The sequence below is a fragment of the Lupinus angustifolius genome, unplaced genomic scaffold (genome assembly GCF_001865875.1).
Source record: "Lupinus angustifolius cultivar Tanjil unplaced genomic scaffold, LupAngTanjil_v1.0 Scaffold_50_45, whole genome shotgun sequence".
Taxonomy (NCBI): domain Eukaryota; kingdom Viridiplantae; phylum Streptophyta; class Magnoliopsida; order Fabales; family Fabaceae; genus Lupinus; species Lupinus angustifolius.
This window is the reverse complement of record NW_017722373.1, coordinates 1-11292: the sequence shown is the minus strand read 5'-3', so window position 1 is coordinate 11292 and position 11292 is coordinate 1. Positions and strand designations below refer to the sequence as shown.

General features: G+C 31.7%; 1 protein-coding gene across 1 annotated transcript; it reads left to right on the top strand.

The window, feature by feature from the left end:
* The first annotated feature begins 3758 nt into the window (after nucleotides 1-3758).
* LOC109338956 lies at nucleotides 3759-6759 on the top strand. Its single transcript, XM_019576302.1, has 3 exons — nucleotides 3759-4585; nucleotides 5379-5726; nucleotides 5818-6759. Exons 1-3 carry the CDS (start codon nucleotides 4133-4135, stop codon nucleotides 6439-6441), a joined length of 1425 nt encoding a protein of 474 aa, XP_019431847.1. The 5' UTR covers nucleotides 3759-4132; the 3' UTR covers nucleotides 6442-6759.
* The last annotated feature ends 4533 nt before the right edge of the window (nucleotides 6760-11292 follow it).

Here is an 11292-nt window from a genome sequence, read left to right as displayed (position 1 = left end):
ACAAATTCTAAAAGAGATTATTTTCTTATCTAAAAAGTGAAAGAATACATTTAGTATGATAGTACAAAAAAATATCATAAAAATCTTCCTATCATATTAAACTAACATGATTCACTTGCTACTTTTATGACTAGGAACATAGGAGGATACTTGGCTAAATTGTTAAAATAGTATAACACTTATATAAAATAATTCATGTTAATTTGTGTTCTAAGACTATTGACTAAGGATTAAAAAAATAATTTTTTGTACGAACAAGAATGGCATCCACTCCCAACCAACATGACACAAGATGGTTATGTGTACTTTGCAACAAGTTAGGAGGTCGTTAAGCCTAAATTTGTTAACTAATAAAAAGTTGTTGAGAATAACAATTAAATTTTCAGTTTATTATCAAATAAATACATAAAAAGAGAAAATGTTCATAAAACTTCCATAAATTGCACGCATTTTGCAAGTAAGTGTCTTAAATTAGTTTTTATTCCTAATTAACATTTAAATTTTATTTATAAGTGAAATTAGTTTGTACATAAGAATAATACTAAATTACTAATAGGTCAATAAGGATATCATTGACATCATACTCACAACCAATATTGTGAAACCCGAGTTGGACGTCAAACTGGAAGAGGTATCATATTAGGTTTAACTGTGTAAATGGTCTGGCTGGTTAATTTTATATATAATTAATAATTTTTATCAATAAATATATAATTATATATAAATGTAAAATTTTATATAATTAATAATCATATATAATTATATTGAAGTAATATGTTTTCATCTTTTTTGGAGCAAAATATAACAAAAGATTAGAGTAATGTTCAATTTTTTTTAAAATTTTTAAGTTAATTGTCTGATTTACTTCCCGAGTTAATCTAATTTAGTCGAGTTTAACACGGTCAGACCAAAGTTTTTCCAGTTCAAAGCAGTCAAATCCCCATTCTATTAAAATTGTAAATCAAAACCGTTTTCAAGTCTAGTCATTGATTAGATCGTTGGACCGTCTAGTACAGTCTGGTTCTCACAATAATAGAAATTGGTCTATCACCGCAAAAAATGCATGTAGATCAACACCAAAATTGTCATCAAGATAGAAATTGTAGGGAAAAAAGATAAGCAAATTTTAGAGTTAAAAATAGACAATAGAATAATATTAATATATAAAAGTATAATATACTTTAGTATATTGATTTCCACAACAAGCACAATCTTCTTGGTGCCTCTTCTAAGAGTGGTGGAAAATGTCGTTTTATAAAAATATTTAAATCCTCTTATATCATTAAAAAGTATTATGAATCACACATGCAATTTTAAAATATACTTGATTTCCACAACAAGCACAATCTTCTTGGTGACTCTTCTAAGAGTGGTGGAAAATGTCGTTTTATAAAAATATTTAAATCCTCTTATATCATTAAAAAGTATTATGAATCATACATGCAATTTTAAAATAATTTTTTTTTGTAAGATATATTACTTTTTTTATGATGATAAATTAGTAACGACTTTCATAAAATATATATCATTATATTTAAGTGCTCACATTATTTCATCCTAAAAAAGTTTGAATAAATTTAAGACTCGTTATTTTTTTATAAAATTACAGTTACAAAAGAGTTTTAGTGAAATTATATAAATTATTCATATCTTTTAATACATAAATCATTCTTATTTATATTCATGTATTACAATAAGTACCATTACATGTGATATAAGTATAATTTGAAAAAAAAAACGGTAATAAGTGTAATTAAGTTAAACAAAATATTATATATTATGGATATATATAAATCTATTGTATACTATTTAGAGTTATCTCAATGATATATCATATTTATGTTTAACATAATTACACTTATCACTATTTTTTCTTAGAAGACTATACTTATTTCTTCCATATGACTATTTATTGTAATATATGTATATATATTTAAGTAGATTTATGTAGGGGTAGAAAATGGAAGAAATATTTATATAATTTCATTAAAACTTAATAAGTGTGAGTGTAATTTAATCTTAACTTTTTATATTGTGCCTCAAATATATTTGGTTTAAGATTGTTATGGCTGAAGTATAAAATTTTTAAAAAAATAACAAATAACTTAAGGATTTATTTTATTAGAAAACTAAATTAAAACCTACAAATAACATAAGAAAAAAGTATGATATCCTTCATAATAATAGAAGTAGAGAAACGATATCAATGTAAAACAACCAACAATTGGCCTGCCAGGGACGCCATAGCTCATATTCACCACCAGTGGCAGTGTCGTCTTCAATAATTGTTATACTGTTGCTTTCATTTTTCTTCCTCTAAGGGGGGCCATTTCTTCACCTATCATTGCAAAGAAATGGTCCAAGCCACCTTTTACAATTTTTCTGTATGGTGGAGAAATATTCTAAAATCATATATAATATGAATAGACAGGATTCTAGTCAGTGTGAACTTCTTTCATTTCATGACATGGCTCACTTGATAAATCTAAAAATTTAGTAATCAAAGTATTTTTTTAAAGCAATAGATACTTCAATTCATCTTGAATTCTTGATACATTTTAAAATTTATGTGTTAGTCTAAATTTAATTCATCCCCAAGTGTTGGCTAATTTTTCTTCAGATGTAAAGTGAGGTTGGGTAGGTACCAATTTTGGTGTACTCTTTCTTTAGGACTTTGCTTATTTTTCATTTTAAATTAATATTATACATCAATATAAAGATTTATATATAGACAATATATTACTATTACTCATTTGTATTGCTTTCTTGGAAAGTCAATAATAATTAAACATGAATAATAGATCATGTAACAATAATATATAAAACTCATACATTTTGTTGTGTATACAGTTCTTTCTTAAATTAAACACTATGAAAAAGGTATGAAAGATGAATGTCTTTGTGTAATTCTGAAGCGCATGCTAGACAGCTAGAGGTTTGTTGATGTTTTGAAGATGTCTCTTTTGAGTAATCATAGTCACTGATTAAAGTACTACAGAATGATGATGAGAGTGGAGAGAATAATACTAATACTATTATAAAAAAACTTTCAGTTTCACCATTGCTGACGACGCAATCAATGTTTTGAAATCTTCCTCACATCACATATTCATAAGTCACTTATATGTAAACAGTTTTGCCGTTCGATTTCCGATTGAGGATCAAGAATTCAAGATTATTCGTCCTCTTGTGGCTGTCCCTTTGCTGTGTGCCTGTGTCCATGTCAAAATCTAAACCCAACCAAACAAATGAATAGGTCACAGAAAAAAGATACAAGCTAGGTTTGATTAAATTAAGGAGAAAAACATGTATCTACTGACAATATAATTTTTTTTTACATTGTTACTATATTATCCACTATTCATTTTTAATAATATTTGACTTTAAATAAAATTAATATAAATGAATGGTAGATAATATATTAATTATGTATAAATATTGACACTATCAATATATATATATTAAACTCTATATTAAATATTTAAAAACATATACTAAATTAATTTGAGAGAAAATATAGAAATAAATAAATCTTTGAGGAAATATGCTCCCAATTTAGATGGTATTTTAAATGATATTTTCGAGATAGTATTACTAAATTTAGAGAAATTTACCAGTGTATATATTAATTGTTTTAACTTAATAAGAGATCTCAACTGATATTCCTATCTATTATGAACATACTAAGATAAGCATGTAACTGTTATTACCATGAGAGCTTAGTGTTTCGACCAGTCATCATAATAAAAAATATCTATTCAGTCTTAATTTAATCCCAATCCTTCACTTAATTTAACAAAGTGTAGTAGGAAGCAGTTCAGACAGCCAGAGTACTGTGTAGAACATAGTTTACTTGTCCCGCGGCAATATTGTCGGAAACTCCGAATCACTTCTTTCCCTTAAAAAATCACCCCACACAGCATCAACTTAACACTACAACACTTACTAACTCTCTTTCTCTTCACTCTTGTTGGTTCTTCCAAACTCACTCACTCTTTTTCTTAGCTTTAACTTTTCTCATTGACCTCTTTTCTTTCCCAGTCTCTGACACCTTCAACAAACACTCGTGTACTTTCTGGTGAGGGGTAATCTGGTAATTAAATAATCAATCAATTAATTAAACTTGGTTTAAATGGAGAGAAAGCAAGGTTTCTTCTCTGCTCTAAAACACGAGGTGGTTCGAGGCCTTTCACCGTCGCGGTCACGTTCCAAGAGCCCAGCTAGGTCTCCATCTCGGATGTCAAACACACTCCGAAAAAGCCGTACGCACCACGCGCCGCCACAAGACTTGTTCATGTCTAGATCGGGTAGCATGAGGCCCTTAGAGGCACTCTCGCCCTTAAAGGAAGGACCTGATGGAAACGATGATGGAGATTCTTCTAACCGAGAAGGTAAGTGGGGCCATTGGATGAAGGGACCACTTACCCGGAACAGTGTTGTTTCCTCTTCGGGTTCTTCCTCCGCCATGGATGGGAAAAAGTCTGATCTGAGGTTACTGCTTAGTGTGATGGGTGCACCGCTTGCACCTGTTCATGTGTGCACCATAGACCCATTTCCACACCTCAGCATCAAAGATATCCCCATCGTTAGTTTCTATCTTCTATATCTCTTTATTGATCTATTTATGTTCAGGATGTCACTGCTTCCTTTGAAAGTGTTTGATTTTGTTTTGTTGGATTGTGCATTTGTTCAAACTCGATCTATTGTGTTGTTAATTTAGTGGAGGCAGACTAAGATAAATGTATATAACATAAAAAATTAATTTGGAAGGTGTTAGAGCAAACCAAATATTAAAGAGTACATGAAGACATATGAGAAGGTTGGGGAATCCGTGGCGTGCTCCAGTATTCCTTGAGGGATGCAACTTGCTACTTGTGCATTACCGTGGGAGTTTAAATTGTGAAGTTATTATTGTTAGTGTTTTTGTATTGAACTTAAGTTTTGTTGTCATCTGTGTTCAATGATCCAGTTGTTCTTACGTGAATGTTAACCGATCACAAACGAGGTTAGAATCAAGGCATCTTTTGAGTTTCGATTTCAGAAGCATGTTCACATCTTAAGATGATAATGATGAATGAGTATCAGATTAGTCTCAGCAATTTTTGTTTTCTCTTGTTATATATTTGTTGATCAGGTAGGCTTAGGTTCATAACTTGTTTTTCCTATTGTCTTATTCTGTATTCAATCATCCACATATTTGATGAGTACTAGTGTCTGTAATCAATTAAAATTGGAAATAAATTTTTATTTGGTTTGATTCAGAAATCAAAGCTTCATTGGAACTCATTAAAAGAATTTGAAATCATTTTTAATGTTTCTCTTCCTCAACTAGTAATATCACTGCATTTTAATATGATCTGATTGTGGTGTTGTTGCAGGAAACTTCGTCTGCTCAGTACATACTGCAGCAGTACATTGCTGCTTCCGGAGGGAAAAAGCTTCAAAATTCCATTAACAATGCTTATGCCATGGGAAAGCTGAGGATGATAGCGTCTGAGTTTGAGACAGCTAACAAGGTTACACGCAATCGAAATTCTTCGAAATCTACAGAGACAGGTGGGTTTGTCTTGTGGCAGATGAATCCAGACATGTGGTATGTGGAGCTTGCTCTTGGTGGCAGCAAAGTTCGTGCTGGTTGCAATGGGAAACTTGTGTGGCGGCACACTCCCTGGCTTGGTGCTCATGCAGCGAAAGGGCCAGTTAGGCCGTTGCGACGTGCCCTTCAGGTAAAGTTACCAGCGCTATTCGATTCATGTATCTGTTCTCTCCTATCTTTGTATGCCTTGCTGCTCCGAAATTCTGACTTTATATTTACAGGGTCTTGATCCTAGAACAACCGCAAGCATGTTTATCAATGCAAGATGCACTGGGGAGAAGAAGATAAACGGAGAGGACTGTTTCATCCTCAAACTTAACGCAGATCCGTCAACATTAAAAGCCAGGAGTGAAGGCCCAGCAGAGATTATAAGACATGTTTTGTTCGGGTACTTTAGTCAGAAAACCGGACTCCTTATTCACTTGGAAGACTCCCATTTGACTCGTATTCAGAACAATGGAGGTGATGCAGTATACTGGGAGACAACTATAAATTCATTCCTCGGAGAATACCGGCCTGTTGAGGGGATTATGATTGCTCACTCAGGTCATTCGGTAGTGACACTTTTCAGGTTCGGGGAAACGGCAATGAGCCACACTAAAACTAAGATGGAGGAAGCATGGACTATCGAGGAGGTGGCATTCAATGTCCCCGGCCTTTCAATGGACTGTTTCATTCCTCCATCTGAGCTAAATTTTCCTTCTATGAGTGAAGCCTGTGAGCTTCCTCAAGGTCCGAGGATGAAGACTGCTGCTGCCGCAGCTGCGGACCATGCCAAAGTACCTCAACTACAAAAATCACATGAAAGGAATATGAATAACATTAAGTGGACAGTGGATCTTTAGTAAAGAGGATAAGTCTAGGTGACTAGTTTTAAAAGTTTTGGTGAATTGGCTGACAAATTACTGCAGGTAAAAATGGTAAGAGTGCAGCCGGGTTGTCGAGAATTTTCTGCTGTGGGTCATTGCCTCATGAAAATTGTAAATAGAATGATCAGTCACAGATGACAGATCCCAAAAACTTAATTTTATTACTCTAGATTTTTAGTGGATAATTATGCACATCAACTTGTCTTTTGTACTTATTTTCTATAAACATGAAATTGGGAATCTGCTGATTGATTTATAACCTATACTTCATGTAAATTATTTCTTTCTCTGTAATAGCATTCTACCATGATGCTTGAAAATCACTGTTATAACCTAGATTTTTGTCAGTTATAGTTTTGGCTTTGAGTTTCAAGGCACTAATAGGAAACTACGTAGGATTGAAGAACTCATAAATGTGTGCAGTGCTGATTTTTATTATGAATTGTAAATCAGGTACTCCTGTAGGCTGAGTAGGTAAGAGTTAAATTATTCCTAGATCTATGATTTATACTTTAAAGGACCAGATGTCTCAAGATTCTAACAAATTTTAATTTTAACCATTATCAAAACTTTACACATTATTGGAACTCTTTCTTATTCTCATCTAATAGGATCTACAAATGATAGGTGTATGAAGCCTAATCCTCTAACCTCGTGGTCTTTCTTCACCCTGGGTGGACTTTCTCATGTACTTTGACATTATGATTAGTCTATGTCCTTTGTGCCTTCATAAGTCTAGATATGAATAATGAATGCGTGCGAATGTGTTTATGATGTTCCCGTATGCAGAATCATTTGAACCCCAATGAAAAAAGTTGATTTCAGATTTCAAATTTGGTGATGTATAGTTGAAAATCCGTTACATGGGTTAGGTGAGAACTTGAGATATGTTTATTGATGATTAGATTTATACAATAAACTTAAATATATGTGGTCCCCACATTTATGGATTTCAATAAACTTAAATATATATGTGGTTCCCAAAAGACTTCATGAACCAAGTCACCAACATGACACCTAAGGGCCGAGTTATTCCAAGTGACCCAATTTTATTTAAACTCACTTAAAAGTTAGTTGTCTATCGAACACAATTTCTAAGCGGCCCATTTTATAAAAAAAACTACTCATAAGTCATATTGGACAACATGATTTATAAGTTGTCCAATTTTGTTGTAAAAACATAATAGAAGTCATGTTAGGTCAACACGACTTCTAAGTGACCAATCATATTTGCTCACTTGATATTATCTAATCATGATAATGTTTGAATAGGCTCAAATCTCATCAGATCTAGGGCTGAGTTCGAGTTTAAAATTAGACCTGATTAAAATTTAGTGTCAGATAGGGGACCAACATAACTTGACTCGTCCTATCTTATGGTCACTCACTCATCATGTTTATGTGTATCTCTATTCAACAGAATAAATACACCTCTTTGATCAAAATTATCATTGATTCTATATTTTTTATCATATATACATGATTATCAATATATATATATATATATATATCTATAATAATAAGTAATATTGAGAACATTTTATCTAAAATAAGTATGTATTATATGCCAAAGACTGACTCGATCAATATTTAGAGTTAAATTAACTTCGGATAGAAGATCGAGTCTGAATTCAAAAAATAAACTAACCAATATTTAGAGTTAGGTAAGGGACAAGCCTTACCCAACCCAATTTAACTCATGCTCCCCCATACTACGAACCAACTAATCATTAGCATGTTTGAACACGAGGTAAAAAAAAAATACTTCTGCACCAATCTAACTTTAATTTTTTTAACAATACAAGTGAAACAGTGTTAGATAAGTAATAATAATATTTTACCGTGTTTATACGTCAATTACAAATTGATTATAAAATGTTGAAATTTTGATTTTGATTTAGGTTTTGTATTTTATAAATCAGGCAGTCTTGTGTACGAGTATTTAAATTTCCAAGCCTCTTAAGTTTGAGAAAGCAATAAATATTAAATAACAATTTTTTCGACCATTCATAGTGAGAGTAGATCTATTTTCTCACAACAATGGCCTACATACCACTTTATCTAATATTTGTTAGAGGGTAATATCTATACATTAATAATGTAAAGGTTTATACATAATTAGTGTATAATTTATCATTTATTTGTATTATTTATTATTCATTTATCATTCACTTGCTTATTTATTTTTTTGCATCCTTCTCACAAATATCCATCTCCAACTGACATTGATAGAATTATCTCTGCTGAAATTCCAAATAAGTATGATGATCCTGAATTGTACAAATTGATGAAGTCACATATGATTCATGGTCCATGTGGTTCTTGCAATATGTCTTCTCCATGTATGAAAGATGATAAGTGTTCTTAGTATTTTTCAAAAAAATTCCAACAGTCTACAATTATTGATGAGGAGGGATATCATATCTATATGAGAAGAGATAATGGAAATATTGTTGAAAAAATGGCATCTCTCTTGACAATCGTTATGTTGTCTCTTACAACCTACAACTATTAATTAAGTATCAAACTCACATTAATATGGAGTGGTGTAACCAAAGTACCTCAGTTAAGTACTTATTCAAGTATATAAACAAAGGGTATGATAGGATCACGGTGGTTATTGAACCAACAGTTGATGGTGCATTACAAGCTCCCAGTATGTTGATGAGGTTAAACAATATCTTGATTGTAGATATGTATCACCATCAGAAGCATGTTGGAGAATTTTTAAATTTTCAATTCATGGAAGACAACCAATTGTTGAGCGATTATACTTTCATCTTCCAGGAGAATAACCTATTTACTTTAATGATCATGATGATATAGACAATATTCTTTTAAGACCAACTGTGCCAGAATCTATGTTTACATCCTGGATGGAAGCTAATAAAAGATATCCAGAAGGTAGAACTTTGGGTTATGCTCAATATGTGTCAAAATTTATTTATGTGAAGAAAATAGGTCTTGGACACCAAGAAAATTAGGTTATACAATTGGAAGATGAATTTGGATTGCTCCATGCACCGGTGAGTTTTACTATCTTAGGATGATGTTGACAGTTGTTAAAGAACCGACATGTTATGAAGATATTAGAACTATTTCAAATATTCGATATGAAACATTCAGGGATGCATGCTTTGCGTGTGGCTTACTTAAGGATGATAGAGAATACATTGAAGCTCTAAGAGAAGCAAATGATTGGAGTTCTGGTTTCTACTTGAGGAAATTATTTGTGACAATGCTTTTATCCACATCAATGAATAGGCGAAATCATATTTGGGAGAACACGTGACAATGGTTATCTGATGAAATTCTCTACAATCAAAGAAATATCTCCAATAATCAAGGTACTCAACAATTATATTATATTCTATTATTATAACTTTATTTTATTTGAATATCTTAAATTATATGACACTTTTTATAACTTCAGGTTGATGCTTACAGATGAACAACTATAAAATTTAACTTTATTGGAGATTGAAAAACTACTTGAAGGAAATCGAATGAGTTTGAAAGACTATCCTTCAATGTCATACCCAAATGGGTACATAACAAGTTAATTAGGCAATAGACTAATATATCAAGAGCTTAATTATGATACAGATGAATTAAATAGAAACTTCCACATTTTTTTCAACTCTTTAACAAGTACTTCCATTTTCTTACAAAATTCTTGATTTAATGTTAGTCCTAATTAAGATATTTCTAATAATAAGATGATAACATACAGTTTCATTTTATATTATGTAGAAGAACAATATAAGATATTCAAGACTATAATGCAAGCTCTTAATCGTCAACAATGTCGCATGTTTTTTCTATATGGTTATGGAGGAACTGGAAAAACACACATGTGGCGAACTCTAACATATGCATTGAGATCTCAAAAGCATATTGTATTGACTGTGGCTTCAAGTGGTATAGCTTCTTTACTATTACCTGAGGGTATGAAAACACATTCTAAATTCAAAATTCCAGTACCAACTTTTGACAACTCTGTTTGCAACATTCATCAAGGGACTAAACTTGCAGAATTATTGAAACAAACAAAGTTAATTATATGGGATGAAGCTCCAATGACACATAAGTTTTGCTTCGAAGCATTTGATAAAAATCTTTGTGACATCATGGGAACAACAAATGACTCAATTTTATTTGGAGGAAAGGTTGTAGTATTTGGAGGTGATTTATACAAATATTACTAGTGATTCCAAGAGGTTGTCGTTCAGATATTGTGCATGTAATGTAACACCGTGTTTTTCAGAGCACTTTTAATTAAGTAATTAGTATTAATGGATTAATTATAGAAATTAATCAGTAATATTTTAGGCTAAACATCAGTTGAGTTTTAGTCTTGTATTATGATTTTCTTGCTTACCCTATTTTTTTCAAGATTTTTGGAGAATAAAAGTTTCTGAGACGATTTTGGGTCATTTTATTGAGTTTTCGCCCAGTTTTTGAGTTTCGTAACTCAGAATCGAATTCCGATTTTTCTGTTGGCTTCGAAATATTATTTCTAGTCAAAATAGACATTGAGTTTGTCCGTAACTCATCTATAGATATTTTTCACCTCGAAATTTAATTTTCGACGTTTCGGGCAAATATCCTAAATCGGGAGATTGTATATTTCCGGACGAAATTATCCGAAAATGTTTGGACATGATGTTTATTGGGAAATTACATCATATCAATAAAGTTTGAAGTCATTATTTCATGAGTCACTTACTTGTTACACAAGTAATGCAAAAGCTTCCAAAAACCCCTAAATCACTCAACAAATCCTCTCACTCCACCACCATTAGACACATCACCTATGCTAGTCAA